The sequence below is a fragment of the Cicer arietinum genome, chromosome 3, assembly GCF_000331145.2.
Source record: "Cicer arietinum cultivar CDC Frontier isolate Library 1 chromosome 3, Cicar.CDCFrontier_v2.0, whole genome shotgun sequence".
In the NCBI taxonomy this organism is placed as follows: Eukaryota; Viridiplantae; Streptophyta; class Magnoliopsida; order Fabales; family Fabaceae; genus Cicer; species Cicer arietinum.
Genome location: NC_021162.2, coordinates 7,616,219 through 7,638,632, shown reverse-complemented (window position 1 = coordinate 7,638,632; position 22,414 = coordinate 7,616,219). Strand labels below are relative to the sequence as shown.

At 32.9% G+C, this 22,414-nt stretch overlaps 1 protein-coding gene across 1 annotated transcript; it reads right to left on the bottom strand.

The window, feature by feature from the left end:
* Nucleotides 1–11,631: 11,631 nt before the first annotated feature.
* On the bottom strand, nt 11,632–21,524 carry LOC101493705 (protein FLX-like 2). Its single transcript, XM_004491719.4, has 5 exons — nt 21,372–21,524; nt 20,685–21,251; nt 13,630–13,775; nt 13,437–13,534; nt 11,632–12,414 (listed from the first exon to the last, which is right to left on the bottom strand). The coding sequence occupies exons 2-5, from the start codon at nt 21,245–21,247 to the stop codon at nt 11,911–11,913; spliced, it is 1,311 nt and encodes a 436-aa protein (XP_004491776.1). The 5' UTR covers nt 21,248–21,251; nt 21,372–21,524; the 3' UTR covers nt 11,632–11,910.
* Between the last annotated feature and the right edge of the window lie 890 nt (nt 21,525–22,414).

Below are 22,414 nucleotides of genomic sequence, written 5' to 3'. Positions count from 1 at the left end.
GTTTAAACTTTCATCATTGCCCTTCTATGTGCTTTAGAGTTCAATAGCAAAGAGATAACAAATATCCTTGAAGGGGTTTGATTTAGCTGACCCACCACCTTATATTCACTTTTGTTGATAAACTTCAAAAATTCGTTAGCTTCTTCTTCAGGCACCGTCTTTTTACTAGTCTCTTGTCCTTTTATGGCATGATAAATAGCTTATTTCCCTTTTTCTCCATGACCCTCCTTTTTTCTAAGTTGTTCAGAAGCGTATACTCGACCACTCAGAGTCATCCCACCAATCCCTGAAATATTGGTGACATCAGTTCCTTTAGGTTCACAGCTATCACTTGATTGATGATTGACCAAGTGAGATGTGATTTCATAATTCCATGGTACCGACCTGGTATTTTCTTAAGGAAAAAGGGTTGGTGCTTGGACAATTATTGCATTTGATCCGCTAGAAATTGGCTTAAGTTACTCTATTCTATAGAGGATTTCCAATGATTTTAGGAAAGATCTATTATTTTTCACGCACAACTCTATGGTTGATATATGATCATCTTTTGCACATTGGTCTATCTCATCTTCAATGACATTGACAGAGGTATCATGTGGCCCAACAAGGGATTACTCCCTATGTTGGGACCGTCCTCCTTGAAGGTAAGCCATTGTGAATTAATGAGTTATTGCACTTTAGATTTTAGCGTTTTACAATTTTCGACGAAATGGCATACGGCTCATGCATGGTATTCACATTTAGCGTTTGGGTTGTACCATTTTGGGAATAGTGGTTCCAAATGTTTCATTTTTCTTAGGACTACCATTGAAGGGTGATAACGGGGGTATGGAGCTTGTGAGGTGGCAGCCACATATGGATAAGGAATTTGGAGTATCGGGGGCTGAAAATTTGGAGGTCGATAAGAATTCATGGTTGGAGAATAAGAGACCCTTGGGTTTGCCATTACAGCGTTGGCATCCCCATCTTTCTTCTTCGTAAATCCCATAAGAGGTTTCTTCATACCACTTGTCCCACAAACAATCTTACCACTCCTCATACCATTTTCTACTCTTTCTCCTATCATGACCATATCAGAAAAGTTTGATGACATACTCCTAATCGTTTTATCATAAAAGGGCGACTGGAGAGTATCGATAAACATACCAATTATTTCTCATTCAGATAAAGGAGGATCTACTTGTGATATCATTTCACTCCACCATTGTGCATATTCTTTGAATGTTTCATTGTTCTTTTCGACGAATTTTGCAATTGCATCCTATCAAGGGCTATGTCAATATTGTACATGTATTGTTTCAATAAGGCATTAGCCAAATCCTTCCATGAACGGATTCGATTTCACTCAAGATGCATATACCAACTTAATGATGCCCCACTCAAACTGTCTTGAAAAAAATGAATAAGAATTTTTTTCATTATGAGAATAAAAAACCATTTTTCTACAATACATGGTCAGATGATTTTTAGGACATGCGACACCTTTGTATTTTTCAAACTCAAGTACCTTGAATTTTGAAGGGATCGCCACATCGAGAACCAAGCACATATCAAAAGCTTCAAGGCCATAGACATTATTCCCCTCAATTGCTTTTATTCGTTCTTCTAAAACATGAAAATTTTCTTTGGATTGTGTATCATCACTGATAAATTGAGGTTGTTTCCAATTTCTGCTAGCATCAAGATGGGGTACTTGGGGTGCACTGAATGGAATATTTTTTAAAGGTATAGTGTCTTGGGGTGGCACGTATCCCTGAGGAGATGAGATTTGCGGTTGGTATAGGCTTTGGGAGTTGATATTTGAGTGGTTTGGGTTTTTTTCATATGGTTGATGACTACGGGTGAAGTATAACCAGGTGGGAGACCATAGATAGGAAATTGCATAACTATCGTACGAAATTGTTGGGTAGTCAGGGTAAAGCCTGGTGAGTGAGAATGAGTAGTTCGGTGTTCTTTATTTGCAGTTGGAGGATCCCCATCTATATTCTCTTTTCTTTCTAAAGCATGTATAGCCTCTAGGATTCAATCAACCTTGTCCCTCAATTGGCTAACATCCGCTCTCACCACTTCTTAGTTTTGCTCAAGTTCATCCATGATCTTGGAGTTTGCGTGAGTCCGATAAGGGTGTCGGGGAAACAGCTTTATTGATTTTTTTTGTTTTTTAAATAAATAATAAAAAATAAAGTATGACTATGTATTAAATATGAATGGAATGAAAATGAAATTATTTATTTAATTATCTCTTTTTTTTACATGATAGTTGGATGTTGGAGAATCATAAACCTTACACGAATCATTATGGGGATCGGTAAACAAAACAACAAACCCTTCATTGATGAGGAAAAAAAAAAGTACATCGCATTTAAATTAAAAACTACAACGACTATGATATTTCAATCTTCTCTTTCAATAGGACAACCAATATTCTCTTCCATTTCTTCTACCAAATGTTTGCAATATTCAACGAATTGTAGACTTTGACTGGAGTATTGAGCGGATGCATTACTGCATAAATGTCTCTTAGATGTTTTGGAATTTTTATGATCGCTTGATTAGCTAGCATTGCCAATTTTGAAAAGCAGTATTTCCAATGCTTGCCTTTATCTTCCAACTCTTGATTAATCTCTTGATTCTTCAATTGTCCAAGAAATATCATAAAACGATCATTTAAGTCATTTTAGATGTTTTCTTGATAATTAATGTAATTCTTCAACTAACTAGAAGTCTCCATTTCTGTTCTTAGTGCATCTTGATATTTTGAGAGTAATTCTTCAATTTCTTCTTTGTGTTGCCTCTCGTTCTTTACTTGATTCTCGTACTCATCTACCATCTCTTTAAGTTATTTATTTAAATCTTTAATTTCATTTTTTATATTCCTCACAAAGCTTGTTGATTTTGTCCACAATTGTTTCCACATATAGGTTTCTTCAATAGCTTCATTCCTTTCTTGCTTTCGCACCTTTAATTCTTCATTTGCACCTCTCAAACAATCTTGTATGTTAAGTTTATTTTCTTTTTCAATTTTCAGATTTTAACAATGATAGGTTTGAGTTCTTCTATTTCTTCATTTGAAACAAGGGTAGGTTTAGGCATTTCCTGATCATTCGAGGGTGTATTGTGGAAAGGCAGCTTGATTTCTTGGACTCTTTTCTTTACCCATTGTTGATTGGGTTCTTTTGTGCTACAACTTCTACATCCGAGTACTCTTCCTTTTCTAATGATCATCTCCCAAGCTCGACTTATCCTTTGCAACATTGGTGGGTCTACTATACCCGTATTGTGCAAAACAAAAGCTTCCAATGACTTATCATATGGTTTCTCCAACATAGGGTAGCCAAGCTGTCTCACTGCTACTGTTGGATTGTAATTAACACATCTTTTCGTTACCATGAAAGGTACATTTGGAAAATCTCTGCATAGGCATATTACTTCTTCCACCCTTGTTCTTTATGGTACCATGAAATTATGTCCACAATAAGGCTAACTATACTCTGAGCCCATTCTCGATTACTGTTAACCCCAACATGATACCCTTTCTTGAACATGTGAGACACAAACCAAGTATACAAGACTGGAACACAACACAAAATTGTTCCCTCTTTCTTCTCGTGTCGCATATGTAGAGAGTAGTATATATCAGCAAGAACCGCGGGAACTAGATTTTGTTAATCTTGTTAAAAGCCAAGAAGACATTGATGGCAAAAAAATCTACAAAATTATCAAGGTTTAGGAATAAACCTTGGCACTTTTGCTCTAGATATTTTCTTGAAAAATCATGAATAGCTCATTTTTTTCTCTTTTTTACTTGCCAACTCTCTTATGTCAATTTTTAACACTTCAACAATTGTGCTCAAATTTGGTGGTTGCCCAGTATATCGATAAGGATTTTCTTTCTCTATGGAGTAACCCATATTCGATCGAATTTTTCTAATGTCGGGGCCAACTGAAAGTCTTGAAAATTGAAACATCTTAAAATAGGGTCGTAATACTGAGCCAATGCCGTGAGGGCCCCTGTTTGCACATTTACTGCCAAGAGGTTTAGGATCTTCCCATATTTATTAAAGAAACTCTCACGTTGTATGATTTTCATTTGATTGTTGATGTCTCTTAAATTCTTCAAATCAGGTTGCTTGAATTTTAAAATAAAGTTTTTCTTTTTTCCGATCCCAATATCCACTTAACTCAACACGTGATTAAGATCTGTATGATTCCCCAAAAATCCTGAAAATTTATGCAAAATGCAATTATGTTTTATTTTTCCTTAGAATAAGAAGAAGAAAAATGTCATGAGATATGAATGTAAACTATGTAGAATAATTATTGTGTATATATATATACATATAGTTATGAATGTATGAGGTATTTTTGGTGTATATGGATATTCTTACGATGAAATGGTGTATTGGCTTATGTAGTGAAACTCTCACAAAGGTGGTTCTGTGATTCTAAACACGGTTCATAGAGCCAATAATCCTATTTTTGAATATTGTCAACAACAATAGGTAAACTATTTGGAGTGACAATAAACTCAATAGGATCAAACTCTAGGTGAGATCTTCATGCTAACCAAACAGGATGTACATCCAGAAGGCTACCACTACACAACCTCGAAACTAAGTTTAAGTTTTTGTTCAAACTCAGGTATAAGGTTTCACTCATAAGTGTGTGTCTTAGTAAAAGTGTAGGGTGTGAAATAAACATAATTCAATAGCTCCATAATGCTAATAAAACATACATAAATATACAAAAATAAAAAATAAAAAATGGTCAACTAGCTTAAAAGAATATTATAATGACAACTAATATTTATTAAGAAATAATAAACACATAAGTAAAAGAAAATGAAAATCAAACAATTATAGAAAAAGTTAAAAATTATGCACAATTAATTATATTAGGCTTGACTCTTTAAAGATCCTCAATGGAGTCGCCGGCTGTCACGGCCTAAAATTTCGAGTATTTCTCGAATTCAATGGAGTCGCCATCAAAATTTAATTTAAAAATAGGAAAAATATTGGGAAACCCTTAAAGATAAAAAAATTTAAAAATGGTCTTTAAAACCATATTTTGAGTTCGGGAGTCAATTATGCGTAGGAAATGTATTAGCATCCTACGACATCCGTCAAAATTATATTCACTTAAATATATTTATTTCTCTGTATTATTAAATATGAATATAATTTTATTTATATAAATGTGATTGATAAAAAAAGTTACTTTGACCAAAAGAAAGTGTGTTTTGTTATTGATAAAAAAAAAAAGTTATTTTGACCAAAAGAAAGTGTGTTTTGTTTTGTTAAAGAAAGTATGTTTTGTTATTGATAAGAAAAAGTTATTTTGACCAAAAGATGAGTTTGTTTGATTTGAATAATTATTCTAAAAAACGAGTTTCAAGACTATCAAGTTGTACAACTTATGTCTCAAAAATTCAAAGATTAAAAAGATGTCACCTCAAAATTAATAAAATTTTAAAAGTTGAATTTGGGTTAATTTTAAATCGAGTGTTAGAATTATCAAGTTGTCACAACTTGTGTCCTAAATTATTAAAAAGATGTTGCATCTAATTAATCAATTTAAACTAAATTTTGTATATTTATTTATTTGTGAAGATGAGTTTTAAAACAATCAAGTTGTCACAACTTGCGCCCAAACAACTCAAAGGTTAACAAATATCATATCTAATTAACCTTTCAATATTTGATTATAATTTTATCATTGTTTTCTTTTTGAGAACTTGAAAAAAATGATTCTAAATATTAAATAAGTTTAAATGATTCTATGAAATAAAATCAATAATAGACACATAAAATAAAAATGGCAACAAAAGAAATGTATGGGCTTGTAACAACACTAAATTTTAAAATAATAATAATAATAATAATAATAATAATAATAATAATAATAATAATAATAATAATAATAATATTTGTCATGTGTTGTTAAAATGGATTTGAGTATGTTTATGGGTATTGATCTTTCTTCTCTTTTGGTTTTTTGTGTTTTGTGTAATACTTTGTTTTTTTTTCTCATAAACAAAAAAGAAAGAAATAAACAATAAAATAAAAACTCTCACTTCTATCTTTTGAATTTTCTCTTCCGAAAAATAATACTCCTTCGCAACTGATTTTTATCTCAATTTATAGACAATGATTAATCTTTGTGTCTATAAGATAAACTTAAGTTTTGAATTTTTCACTGCTTTGGAGCAAATATTAAACAATCTCATACAAATAGGAAAAGGAATGGCTCATTGTTTTTGTTGAATGTCCAAATAGAAAACAAATAATAATCTTGTTAAGGATTTTAAAATAAAAAAAAAATCAATAAGGGAGGGGTACTATTGTGTGCATAAAGTGCTTTGTTTGAACTATACTGAAGTGTTTAAAACATTAAGATAGAGGAAGTGTTTGGTGATTTGCATTAGACAAAAGGAATGTTTTTTGCATGTTAGTAAAAAAAGAAGACAATAAATGTGTAAAACATATTTTCTTTATTTTTTGTTGTTTGTTTTTATTTATTTAATTTTTTTTTTAGTAAAGTAATGTAAACATATATATAAATATAAACTAAAAATTGAGTCAGATTTATAAAATAATGATTTTTTATAATAATAGTTGTAAAATATTTATTAAACATAGTATTACTTATTTTTTTAAATTACTTTTAATTAGACGAACAAAATTGAGGTACTACAATGTCTTACAATTTAATAATTAATGATACATATGTTACATAACTAAGTAATAAAGTATTCTAAATTAATGACAAACTTGTATATATATCACAAAAATATCTCTCAATTATTAAAAAATAGTTGAAAAATGTACTCTTCACCATATAAATATGGTAAGTAGTACATATATTTGTATTTGGTGTCAAAATTTGTCCAAATGACATTTTTCTTTAAGATATGTCTATACATTTTTTTAATCTTTGCAAAATTATATTTGAAAATTAACGCCGTTTTTTAGACAAGTTACATGAATAATACTATATAAACATGCATGATAAACAATGTCTCAAACTCATAAACATTCATAAATAGTAATAAAAACTCCAAGTCTTAATCAAAATATACATTTAGATACCACATACCATCATCTTCTTCAACATAGTAGAGTAATAAAATAACAAAATATTAAAATTAAAATGCATGTTATAGGAATCAAAGATCACCATCATCTTCAACATAGTCTTCTTCCTTTTCTTCATCTTCCTCTTTCCCATCAACTTCAATATATTCTTTGGTCTGCTCTTTCTCCCCATCATCTTCAACAAAAATATGTTCAACATCTTCTTCTACCACCACTTCTTTTGATATTGCTTCTTGTGCTATTTCCCTAGATGCACTTGCAGTTGCCTTTTCTTTTGATATCCGCCTAGTGTAGATCACCGGCTCATTAGCCGACTTGCATTGGCAACCTCAGTCCAAGTTAGATTATCATCGACATAAACTAATTCTTCATCAAGTTCACCATTTTCCCCCAAGTCTCCCACTTCAAATTCATTGATATAATCATCATCATCATTCAAGACGATTGGATCAATCACATCACGACAATCATAGCGCTCTTTTAGAGCTTGGTTATACTTAACGAAAACCAAGTCTTCCAACCTCTTATGCTCAAGTCTACTTTTCTTCTTGGAATGAATATATGTATTATAATTTTAAATGTTAGTTTACTAAATTAATATGAACCCACATAGTAGAATACTCTATAACTTAATAACAAGTATTAACTTATATGCTCAAAAGTACTCCAAGTACACTCACATTCTGAAGAACTGCATGTCAAACTGAACACTGTAAGTATTAACTTACATGCTCAAAAGTTATCCAATTACGCTCACATCTTGAAGAACTACATGTCAAACTCAACACTTTAATGGCCAATACTTGCAAAAGTGGAGTTTGTGCTCCATAAGACTTCCACCACTCAGCTGCAATGACATAATCATTTTCATTTTATACAAGTTGTTGTGCGCTAAAAGTTTTAAGAAGAAAAAAAATGAAGTTCCAATTATCAGAGGCTAATGCTGCCCTTTGTCTTATTGCTCACTCAATACAAAAAGACCATTAGCAATCTTATATTTCGTCAAATGTGTTGTAGTCATGTCACTCATTTGATGACCTTCACTAAGTGTTTCGATGCATAAGTGAAGACCTCCCATCAATATGGGATCATTCTCAATTTCTGGTTTGTAATAAAAAATACTTCGGATTTAGGTAGTAGCATGCAACATGCAATGGATGATGAAGTTGACATTTCCACCTTTCATTAATGATTGTAAATACATCTATATATTTGTTTACTTGTTCATTGAAAGCTTTTCAAATATCCTCCTTGGCCTTGATCATTATTGCATATATGTATCCTATTGCATGTTTTTTCTCATTATCAACAAGTCTTAACACTTGTACAAGAGGTCTCGTAACCATAAGAGTGTAGATAATATCATTCTAAATTTATGTCAAAAGTACAATACGGGTTGCCTTCTTTCCCTTGAGATCGTTAGTTGCCTTGGACTTCAACCATTCTTGTGAAGTGAACATATTTCTAAGGTTGGCTTTTTGTTTATACAATCTTTGCAAAGTAAGAAATGTGGTAGCAAATCTTGTGACTCCATGTCTAACCAACTCAACATTGCCAATGTTCTTCCTCATTGTGTTCAATGCCAATATGTGGTTATAAATGAATCTGACAAGACTAATCCCTCTTTGAATAATTATTTTAACCTTAACTATATTTTCAATATCTTCTAACATCTGGTCTAGACAATGTGCAGCACACGAGTCCAACACAAATGTGATCTCTTGGTAGTTAGTAGTTTACCAGCCAATACATAATTACTTCCATTGTTAGTAACCACATGTACTATATTTTGCTCACCAATCTCCTCAACAAAATTTCCCAATAGCTCAAATATCTTAATCTAAGTCTTCATGTAGGCAGAAGCATCAATACTTTTCACAAACATATTTCCTACTATAGAATTCATGAAGAAATTTATCAAAGTCCTATTCTTTCTGTCTCTCCAACAATCTGACATAATTGAGCATTCGTATTTTGTGTGATGCAATTGATAACCATTCAACAAAGCGTTTGTATATTCCAACTCTTTTTCAAGGATTGGAACCCTCAACTCATGATAGCTTGGAGGTTTCAAATGAAGACTGTAGTTTCCAATCGTTTTCAACATCAACTTGAAGCTTTTTTTGCAAATTAAAAGGAATTCCATTTGTGTAAAAAAAAAACGAGCAATGTATTATAATGTTCTTACTCTTACTTTTTTGTCACAAGCATCATTTATGCTTGTTTGTCTCTTGTCTTTCCCCAATTTGTGTTCTTTTTTTTTTCATGAACATTAAATCCAATTGACCTTTTGTCTTCTTTGAAGCTAGTAAAAGGGCCTCAATTGCCTTTTTCCACTTCGAATTCTCCTTATTTTAGCTATATCGTCATTAACATCCGTCGATTTGAACTTTCATCTCATTTAATATTCCATCTTTTAGTGCTTGTTTATCATCATAATTTGTCTACAACAATAGCCTACAATCTGGTGGCATTTTTCTACAGCTTTTTTACTTCTCCCTTTATTCCTAACTAATGTTGTCTTGCGCTAGTAATTCCTACAGTAGTTTCAACTAGACAGTAATCACATGTCACCATCTCCCTATTATTCTGGTCTTTTATACTATTAAACTGTCATACTAGGTCAACATTATCACCGATTGGTTTAAATATTACACACGCTGCAGAACTATTAATTTGTGTGGTTGCAGAATGGTGTTGTCATGGCTATTTGCAGAACAAACAAAGAAAGAAGGGAAGTAGAAAAAAACAGAGAAAGAATGATGAAAGTAAGTAACCAAAGAAAAAAATGAAATAAAAACAAACAAAAAGAGAGAAGGAAGTAACAAAAAAAATTAAAAAAAAAAAAAAAAAAAAAAACAAAACGAAAGAAGTAATAAAAGAAAAAAAGTTAAATTAAAAAAGAAAAAAAAAAAAAAAAAAAGAAAAAGAATTACAAAAAAAAAATAAAAAAAAAAAAAAAAAAAAAAAAAAAAAAAAAAAAACAAAACGAAAGAAGTAATAAAAGAAAAAAAGTTAAATTAAAAAAGCAAAAAAAAAAAAAAGAAGTAACAAAAGAAAAATAAATAAATTAAAAATAAAACAAAAAAAAAAGGAGCAACAAAAGAAAAATAAATTAAAAAGAAATAAGAAGTAACAGAATATATAAAAAATAAATAAATTAAAACAAAAATAAAAAAGAAAGAAATAACAAGTAACAAAAGATTGAAAAAATTACATTAAAAAAATATAAATAAATAAAAACAAAAAAAAAGTAACAGAAAGAAAAAATTAAGAAGTAACAAAAGATAAGAAAAACAGAAGAAGAAAAAAAAGAAGTAACAAAAGAAAAGAAAGAAACAGAAAGAAAAAAGAACTAAGTAGTAAAAAAATTAAATTAAAAAACAAAAAAGAAGAAGTAAAAAATAATAATAATAATAAACAGAGAAAGAAGTAACAAAATAATAGGTTAAAACAAGAAATAGATAAAGAAGTAACTAAAAGAAACGATGTAGTGAGAAGAACAACGAAGAGGAAGAACGGAACAAAAACGACATAGTGAGAGTGAGAGGAATCTGAGATGACAGGTACAACAAAAAGGAACAACGTAGAAGAAGAAGGGGATTGTGAAATTTGAAGGACAGAATACCAAAATTACCGCTAAAATATTTTAAAATTTAAGGGTAAAATTGGTTTTTTATGAAGAAAAAAAAATTTCAGAAAACAAAAATCACATTTTCTAGGGTTTGAGAACCTGCAGCCTAGAACACGGCTCGCAACTCACGAATGCGTCCAGATCGCACGCGACCTGCCTCCTCCCCGCACCGCATTGCGCCGCTGCAGCCATACCTTTCACTGTGACCTGCCTCCTCCCCGCACCGCATTGCGCCGCTGCAGCCATACCTTTCACTGTCACACTACGGTGCAATCGCACCGGGAACCACCACGATTGACTACCTAGGTCTAACGAAGCCATTCTTTTATATTAAATCCAATTATTCCTTACTCTTCGTTGATGAATTATCTTGCAAAACTTGTGTTTATTTATTAATAGGAAGGATGAAACTTTAGACATATACAAAAAAGTTCAAATCTCAAGAGAACATGAGAATGAAATTGCCATAGAAGATGATATAACTAAATAATCCTAATTTAAGTCCTACTATCTCAGAGCTGAAATAAACCAAGATTAAACAAGAGTTCTTATTTCTCAAGATTTTTATGATTTTTTTTTTTTTTGAAAGAAATTCAAAATCTATAATTCCTAGCTTGTACATAACCAACTGAATATTTCTTCTTAAATTAAACATAAGCAAAAATAATTTTCAAAAACAGATGTATTTGACTCGAAATTTAAACCAAATAAAATTCACTTTTTTAAATTATTTTTATTTATATTTTATTTTAGAGGTAGTATGTAACAAAATTTTGTAAAAAAAATAATTAATTGCAAAAGAGCGGATCCAAGTCTAGGATTGTAGTTGGAAGGTGAAGTTATTATACTTGAATAAGATTCAAGCATTTCTTATATAGGAGTCGTCCTTCCAAAATTATAAAATTGAAAGTTAAAAGTAAGATTGATTGCTTCACACAAAAAAGAGATAGATGTTGATTGTTACTTTGATACTCATCTATTCTATAGCAGTTATATACTGTAAGAATGTATATTTCTCAATGAAGACAAATATGTTTTATCTCTGTTGCATAAGACAATGACAAAGTCAGACTTTCATGAGATTCACTTTCAGGTAAGCACTAGACAGAAGCTCCACACGCATTCAGATTCTATCTGATGATTTTAGTGCCGTAAATGTATGATTGGTATGGCATCTCAAGCTCATCTCCTAGCAGGGTTTACACCTCGAGCAGGATCGTATCCACCACCACCTCCACTACGAACAGGTGGTGTCGTGGACCCATAAGTCATATTGTTCGCCGGAGGAACATGTCCATGTTGACCAGCAACACCTCTTGATTGTGCATCATAGCCGGCTGCTCTTGATGCATCATAAGCAGGTGCAGGTCCTCTCTGCGCTTCATAACCAGAACCTCCCTGTGGATCATAGCCAGTTCTCTGAGAAGCATCAAACATCTGTCCTCTGTTTGGTTCGTAAGCAGATCCTCTAAATGCATCGTAACCATTCATCCTCTGTGGGTCGTAAGTAGAACCCTTCTGTGGGTCGTAAGTAGGCCCTGTAGGTGCAATGTAACCAGGACCTCCTCTGGGAGCCTCATAACCAGTCCCTGCAGAAGCTTGACCAGGTTGACCTCCAGCCGGTGCAGGAGTAGTTGTAGTAGCATTACCACCGCCGCCACTGGCAGCAGGGAGAGAACCACGTGCCTGCCAAACAAAGGAACAGTGAAGCATTAATATTTAAAATCCATGTGGAAAATAAAGCATATATAGGCAGGAATATGGCAACTCTTAAGTTCTGGCCGCACACTAAAATCTCCATTTTTTAGGTTACATTATATTTCTTTAACTATATCTTCTAGTACATATTATAACATAGCAGTTGAACACACAATTTCTATTATGCACATCTATATTCTATATTTCCTCCAAATCAGTCCAATTTTTCTTTGCACATGGTAAATAGTCCCCTCTATGGTTATCAAGCAAACAACATACTGGATATATCAACAGAGACAATTGCACTAGATTTTAAAAAAAATTATCACGGTGGTAACCAACGCTACTGTTGTATGTCAAATTGGTACTATCAGAATGGTGAAAAGTAAATATTAATGAGTTTCTATATCAGTGTTGTCAATTGCAGATCGCAGAAAATAGTGCGATTCGTTAAAGTTCTGCTACACAATATTGCTATAGCGCCGCCAAAGCCTCTATTTTACGATATTTAATAGTAAATAGCGTATCGCAGAACAGTAGTGATTTGTTCAAATTCGTGATGCTATAGTGCCGCCATAGCATCTATTTAACACTGGCCTATGTTAAATAAATCACATAACTATCCTAAATCTTATATAAATCAGATCAAAGTCTGTTGAACTCAGGTATTCAGACAAACTAGTGCTAAGCTATAAGATATTTAGGAAAAACTCATCAGGTTATTTGAAGTACAATAATCCTAGCAACATACAATTACTACTTGATAGCAGACCAGATGTACGTAGTTATAATTATTATTAACTTGGAATCAATGTAAAGATATGCTATATTTAATTGGAGATATTTTATAGAAATAACTAGATAAATAAGTCAACACAAGCAAAAACTAATCCAGATATTGATTGTTATAAAGAAATTTCACGAATTAATAAATATACTACACAACGGACTATAATGCTACACTCCCGCAAGGAACTTAAAACAACGTAACACATGGGGTCATCACACACCTGTGCAACAGCATAACCATCTTTATATGCAGTTTGTCCCAGAGGAAGACCAGAAGCCTCATTATCATTAGTTCCAGAGGTGCCACCATAGGGCCCACCTAAATTTTATTGCACGCCAGGATCAATCCACAAAACATGAAAAATTGAAGACTAAGGACTCTAACTTAGAAAACAGGTAACAGGAGATACATACTACTTCTTCGATCAACATTAGCTGTGTTTGTAAGCTCTGCTCGAAGCTTCTCCACCTCCCTACTCATAGAAACATAGTTCTTTTCCATCACTTGAAGTGACTCAAGGTGGTCATTGTATAATTTCTTTTCATAGTCATAAGTGGCCCTGCATGACCAGAACAACAGAATATCAGGGGAACTTAAAATGGTAGTCTGACGCTACACTAGCAAGCTGTAAGGAAAGAGAGAATACAAATATGGTTTGGGTTCAGGGTTAACGTGGGTGAACAACAGGTGGAAATTGGTGGATCTGATGTAAGGATCAACAGGAATTATTGGATTGGATTGAAGAGTCACATTGGTGGCCATTTGGATAGTAGACTAGATAGAATGGGCATACGAGCATGAAGAATGGAAGAGTCCCATACCCTGGCTAGGCGGCTAGCAGATTGCTAGGCGAATCTATAGATTTTAGATTGAAGAGACTCCCATGAGTTTGAATTAATAAGATAATGAAATGGCTCAGAATTAAAACTGCAAAGGGGGAATCAATCAAAAACTTGGTATAGTTCAAAACAAAATGACCATTGGCCTCAACTCATAGTAGAGATTCCATCTTTGGAAGTCAAGAGTGCAGATTCTGTACCTATGAAATTAGGATTTCAGGTTCATACAGTTTCAAGGATCAAATCAAGCTAAAGAAATCTGCCATGTTAAGTGGAATTTTAATGACATCAGAAATCATCAGTTCTGAGAAATCGATGGCTTTTGGAGGTGTGAGAATATGATTTCTGTATGCCTAAAACAAGATCACACACCTTCTATTTATATGATGCTACAACAATTACATTCAAAGTCTATGAAGTTGTATTACCTAGGAATACTAACAATTACTAGGAAGCTGTACAATCAACGAATAATAAAATCATAGACTGAATTCTAACAGGAGGAAAGAAAATTTATGAGAGCAATATGCAAACTACAACTATGAGAATTTGTAGAAAATATTGGTTAACCAGTTAGGGAGATATATCAGAATAAAAAGATGAAGCTCAGCGCGCAACTCCACACCAACATGGGGCAAATGTAAAGAAATAATGGTGTTGAAACAAGGAAACTAAGCATCAACTGAGGGTTTGATTGCAATAGACAAATAATGGTTTCCATTAAATAATCTGAATATCTAGGGGGAAGATTATTAAAACCATCACTGTAAACCTTATAACTCAACTAACTAGAATGAAGAATAACTATCAAGTCTTATTCCTATAAGAATAAAGTGATGTAGAGGAGAACCCACATGTAAAAGTAAGCTAATAAAAAGGGAAAGCCCCTACCTTAAATGAAAATTTATTGTGCCCAAATGACATCCATACACATGAATAGAATTATTCAGGTTGGAAAGAACATTCATACTAAATAATAAACAAAACTGGCTCTGAATATATTTGAAGTGAAGAATGTTTAAGTCCTAAAATCTGAACTCAAGACTTCCAAAGTTGGAATCTAAACTTTGGAAGGATAAACAAAGGGACACTGCAGATATCACACTGACGGTCCTGCATCACAGATTCCCACTAGTCTCAAGTCTCGACTACTGCTAACTACTTAATAAAATCAAAAAAGTAAAGTCAACATTGAAATAAGACATCAATACACTTCTATCATAAACTCAAACTCTGGATGAATATGCAATAACTATTTCAGAAACCAAGTTACTGAGACCCAAACTCCCATCCATCCTAAGGCCAACTGCTTATTTACAAATGCGCATCTAAGCAAGTTTAAGTAGTATAGCTAGACATTTAAACCTTTCTATGGGCAAGGGGAGGTTGCTTGGGATAAAAATAATAAAATAATTTCTCAGAATAGTAGAAATGAAGTTTGCGGCTTCTTCTCTTTTCTTCCACTCCAGATCCAAAAATAGAATTTTCATAAGATTGCAAAATCCTCTAGCAATTCTACAATGTAAAAGTGAGCACAACAGGATTTTAAAGTAAGCAAAGCACTCATAATATGTCTTATTTGTGATGTCACAACCTGTGCACTACTAGCTCCCAATATTAGTCACTGACTTCCAAATTAGTTTACCGATATTCATCTTCTCCAATAATCCTGATTTTTAAAGAAAAAATCCTCTATATATTTTTCCCATAAGTAAAATGCAGGCAAGTAATTTCAAAGTTTATTTCTTTTCTACATTATTCAATAGGGGAAAGAAAAAGAAAATGAGGAAAAATGTATCAATTTGGCCCGTTCATTCACTTTCATACACATATCTCATCAAGTAATTATCCCACAATATAAAGATGAATGTACAAAATGCATGCAACTACACCTAAACTAGCCACATCTTCATAAACTCTTGCAGTTTGCTCCTACTCTAAACCAAACCAACAAAAGTTTGCCTTAAATTTAATTGGTGGATACATCCCACAGAAATGGCATCTCAAAATACATATTTCAAGATACTGTGTGATATGAAGCAATGCTCCTACAATGACATCTAACTCAGTTATCTTGAACACGTCATACATAGAGATATGAGTATGCAGTCCATCATAGTTTTAAGTCGTGGACTGCATCACATAATGTGGCTGCAATAATGCAGTCACATCCAACCGCAATTGTGTTATTTTTGGGAATCACCAGAAAATCCTCACACATAGTTTTTAAATCTTCCCCTTATTTATTTCATCGATATAGAAGGAACTTTAAAGGGTTGGAGATATTTGAAGATGATAAAGAGTTCATAGTGAGGGAAAGTTAAGATTTGGGATGGGCAGTGGGAACAAGAGAAGTGATAATTTTAAGATAAACCATAAAGAATACCTGGTGAAACATTAAATAAATCCACATTGCTACATCCACAATACACATCACAACACCCGATCATAGCGGCAATAACCGTTACCACATTTACGACCACAACCGCAATTTGGAACCATGCAGTTCAACACATTTTACATTAATGTCACAAGATTTTCTTTAAGGTGAATCCAGTATGCAGTACGCAGGGTAGGTTATTTGGTAATGAGTGCACAAGTATTGAGAGAATCTGGTAACCAATTATTACAGGTGAGGTATATGTATAAATTGATCCCTTTTTACATTATTGCAGTCATAACCAAATTTTCTTTAAGGTGAATCCAGTACTAAGATCGAGTATACAATGGGTACAATCCCTATGCTTTCGGTAGGGTAGTCAAAAAAATCCAGTGACTATGCATTTTACCTACAAAACCAAACTTAAATAAAAGACAAAGCAGAAGATTATTAGCAATGCTAATGCTCCCTTCAGTTACATTCAAGCTCTGAGATGAGGAGAGAATTTCGTATGATTTGTTAAGTTTGATTAAACAGAATAAAAATTGCAGCCAAGTGCACAATGCTCCACCGACGTGGGGAAAAATGTAAATAAAGAATAGAGTTTGGAGAGAGAAAAAATAGGTATCACCCTAGTATTTGACTGCACAACACAACCAAGATATTGCCATTGAATAATATGAACATCTAAGGGGGGAAAATAGCACAACCATTAAAAAAACTAAACATTGTATAGTTGTCCTAAATGAAGAAATGGGATTCAGGCACATGCATCAAGCTAGTCAAATTGGAAAGAACATTCTCACCACCAACAATTAACAGATCAGACTCTGATAATTGATATTAAAGATCCTACTCCTAGTCATCAAAGCCAGATTAATAGCAGTTTCCCCGCTTATAGAACAACCTTGCTCTTGCATCGCACAGACTCTCTAGTCTCAACTACTACTAAGCAATTTAAACCCACACAAAAACTTGACATTGAAAAAAGACATGATAACACTACTGGCAACAATCAAAGCAGACACAACAACAGAACCATAGAATCCTAGACAAGAAATACAGATTATTAAATGACCCTATTTTTGGCAAACAATAAAATTACATGAAGTGTGATTGACTTATCCTAATACCTAGTACCACCTCTGGAATCTCTTTGCTTAAGTTATGCTTGATATTTGTGAGGAGTTGAAGAAATGGGAAAACATTTTATTATGGAACATCTTAATGAAGTGGGAAAATGAGGAGCTGAAGGATGATAAGAAATAGCAAATAAAGTCAACACACATGTAAAAAGGATGACCAGGTTACCTCAATAAAGACAACCAGAAAGGAAATAAAAAACAACAAACAAGCTTTCTAACTCTTTTAGAGGAGCTGAGGGAAGAGACCGAAGGAAATCCATTAAAACTAGTTATCCGGTTATTCCAATTATAGTTATCAAATCAAGATTCAATTTGTGAATTGGAAGACATATTTCTCAAATCATGAATCGAATCTTATTACCTCCAGTGCATCCCATCTAGTACAGGGTTGCACCTAGATAATAGTTTCCTTGTAACTGACTAACTGAATAGAAATCAGTTAGTTACCTGTTGTAAGAGTTAGTTACCAAAACACTGCTATAAAAAGGACAAAAGTAGCTATCAGTGTAATCACTGGACAATTAAGCAATGAAAACTGAAATGTGAATATCAGAGAATTACCAAAACTGAATGAATCACGAATTCATCTTCTAACATTATGAATTGAAAGATATATGATCAATAAAAATATGACACTTCTAAGCAAAAACAAGTAAGCAAAAACATAAGCTGATACATTGTATATGAACCTTAAAATATTTCATGATGGAAGTCATAAATCAAATGACAGAGAAAAGTGGTTGGCTACACAGTGTTGACTAAAAAAGTGACTGGTTACACAAAGTTCAAGGACAAGTTATGATTCATCATAATCAATTGAGAATCATGTTGGATTCATGTTTAAAAGAGATAAGCAATGATTTGTATCGACTGAATTCAGTTTTGTTTAATCGAGATATGACTTGAATGTGTCATAACTTCGTAAATACACTATGCCTATAATAACAGCCGGAAGGATGACAAAACATCATCATAACAAAAGAACTTCATGCTAGCCAATATAAAACAAGGATTGCAAAATCAGACAACAACATTAGGTTTTTCCCTCCTTTATTCCATCTAATTAGGAAAACAAATTTAATTAGACTGCTATTATAGAGAAAAGGGAAGTACAACTTGAGGTATGGTAAGAATTCATCCAAAACAGATAAGATTACGGATCTATTTTCTTTAAAAGAAAATTCATCCACAACACTTAAGATTTAAGGGTCTATTTGTTTCTGCTTCTTTAAAAATGAAAAGGAATAGCGCTTTTCAAATTTTAATTAAAAATTGAGATAAAAGAACTTAATAAATATGCCAGGTTTTATTGGGTATAAGCAAATACTAAAAATAATGTTTTAGTGCTTTCTTTAAAAGGATTAGCTTCTAAAATTAGTTGAAATATAGAAACATTATTTTTCTAAGCTTTAAACAAAGACACCCTAAGTAGTTTTAGTTACTACAACAACTAAAATCTCTCCTTCCTCATTGTCGAAAACCCCCAAGTTAATCACAGAACCTTGTTCCAAAGTCCAAATTCAGGGGGACACGCTCTGCATCAACAAAAAACTGTGGGGAAAAAAGTGGCGGCAATACAATTCATGGACAATGTAGTATTTATTCACATTTTGCAAACTATAGACACATTTCAGGAGGTCTAAAAACCTGCAGCAAATTATTAGTGTTAATCCAATAGTCCAATTATGTCCATCATTCAAGCAAAATACAAGACCCTCATAAATATGATTGTAAAAATTAAAACCTCCCAGGTTTCTATCTCTATAAATGCTACCTTGCGAAAGTGGGAACAGCAGGATCATTACCTGTCGTCCAAATTGGTTTAGTGATATTCATCTTCTACAGCAATCGTGGTTTCTCCAATCTCAACTCTTCTAACAAACAATTTATTCACAATATTTCCACTAAATTTAATACATTGCATGCAATGCAAGTAATTTCCAAGTTTACTTCTTTAATTCAATCATCAACATTCAACAAGACCACAAAAAAGAAAGGGAAAAACAATATATATCAATGTTTCCTTTCCCGTTCACCTTTCCATACATATTAGGCCTGATGATATTAAAAAAAGGGATAAGGGGGAAAATCAAGGCCAGCTGGCTTATAAGCTAGATAAAAGGCCAAAATTTTGAAAGATGTGTACCAGAAGAGATACAGAGGGGCCAAAATGGGGAGAGTATGGAAGGACTTACTGAACTGAACGGTTAGTTTAGCTAAAAGGGGTATCAAGTTTTGGTGTGTTGAGGGGTGGCAGTTATGAAGCTATCGGGAAGAGGACAATCATTATTACTGCTGTTATTTTCTTTTTGGCTTGAAGATTGGGAGTGAATTTCTTCTAGGAGGAATCTTAAGCAGTTGGGCTATGTTTGGGAGTTGGGTTTTGGAGGGAAAGGGAAGAGAAAACTTATTTTCCATTTGTAAATTAAGTCAATTATAAAATGTTTCTAAAGTCGATTCAAAGGTTGTTTCAAATATTACACAATCGTCATTCGTTCAATTATTTTAAAATCACAAATATATGTCAACATATAGATTTAACCCTCCAAAACCCTACTCTCAACATATAGAGTTAATTCAGATAAATATCAACAATAGTCTATGCAAAAAAAAAAAAAAACTGAAAAACATTGATAAATAATAACTAATTTTCAAGACAATAGCCTCTAAGTAGAAACTAGCTTCTATATTTAAATTTTTCAGAAACTAGCTCATTTAACTTCTCCATAAACACTATAAGCTTCTAAGGAGTAAAATCTATGAGTTTATTTTAATTAAAGAAGTTCCTAAAAATTAGAAAGTAACCTAACCTAGGCCTTAGTTGGTGATAGTGTTGTCTTGCGGATACCAAAAAATAGCAGTGTGTTAAAATTCTGCTATGCTATAGTGCTATGGCACCGCAATAACGGCTATTTGACAACCCTTTGTACTAAATAATGTATCGCATGGCAATAGCGATTTGTTCATATTCCATTATTCTATAGTGCTATAGTGCCACTGTTGACAACACAGGTTGGTGAGTCAATTGAGAGAATCATGTATGATGTAACTACACATTTAACCCACTAAGCTAAAAATCAAAACAAAAGGGTCCAAAAAATTACCTGCAATGCTGATATTCCTGTCTAAGACATTCAAGCTCTGTCATAAGAGCAGGAATCTGCTGCACATCAACATGAACCCTCTGAATCTCTTGACTCAAATGTTGAGCTTTTGAAATAAGCTCTTCCCTCACAACCACCAAATTCTGAGCCTCTCCACGCGCCTGCTGAATCTCCATTTTCAACGGTTCAGCCGCCTTCAACTCCGCTTCCATCTTCGCAATCTTATCAATCACACCCCGCATCTGCTGCTCCCTCTCCGCCTTAAGCGACCCCACGTGCGCGTGCAGCATCTGCAGCTCATGTTGCGCACCAGCAAGCTCCTGTCTCAGAACACCGTGTGTTGCGGCGAGTCTCTGATTCTCGGTGGCTAACCGCTGCATTTCCCCGTGCTGTGAAGCGAGTTTCTGTTCCATTACCTGTGGTGGTGGCATAAGGTCGAAGGGACCGGGTGGTAGCGCGTGGTGCATTGTGGGACCCACTTGTTCGTGGTGAAGCATGGCAGGACCTGGTTGATGTGGCCGCCGGAGATGCTGTGGCGGTGGCATGCGACCCTTGCTTCCCATCGATCTGAAATATGAGATTTTTGCGAAAATCGTGAAATTAGGTCACAAAATTGATTTTTGGGGGTGATTAAAAAAAAGATGAAATTTGTGAAATTGAAGTGATGAAGGAAGAGAGGATTGATACCGTAGAAGAGTGAGGAAATTGGGGATGATGATGGATGAAAAGAAGAGGAAACCCTAATTGACGAAGTAGAGATGGTTGGTAGCTACACTGCATGTGAATGAGTGACAGCGTTTTCCGATCTTTGTAGAATTTATTTTCTTTTCTATTTTGTTTGTTTTTTCAATTCAAGTACAACTATTAGGAGATAGTTAGTATTTCAATTACAATTGTACATTTTTCATTACATATATTTTAATTAAATTCGAGTTAAATATATTCTGATTTTTACTTATATTTCCAACATAAAATATATAAGTTACTGCTATTGTACTTCACTTCTCCTACGAAAATGTAATGTCATCAATAAATAAATTTAAATTGATTAATGCAGAAAAATTATGTAATAGATAGTAAATTATTAAAAATATATTTAAACTATTTTAAAATCAAAAAATATATTTTACTGTTTTTATTTTATTTTTGTTTTAATACTAATACGTTATAACCACTATTTTGGTGGCGGCCACAACTCCAACAACCACTTCCGACAATTGTGCCATCCGTCGTTGCATTTAATCTTTTATTGAAACTTAAAAGTTGTAGTCCTTACTTCATAGTTTATATTTTTAAGTGTATTTTCTTTTATGAGTTTATTATGAATTTGACGGTGGTATTATTCTTGGATATATACTTTATTATTTATTAATTTTATTTTTTATTATTATATTAATAATATTATTTTTTATTTTAGATTTTTTTTTCAAAAATATGAATCTTTTTTCATACTCTGTGAAGTTAAATATATTATTCTCATAAAATATTATTGTTAACATCAAAACTCTAAGTATAAAAACAATTTGGTTCCAACAAAACCAAATATAATATCATCAACATTAATCTGAATAACAAGAATATCATTTTCTATTGATTTCCTAAGCAAAATGGTGTCAACCTGGTCTATATCAAAATTGTTTTCAAGTAAGAAGTTACTTAATCTATCATACTAAGCTCTAGGTTTTGTTTTAGACCATACAATGATTTCTTAAGCTTAAAGACGTGATTAA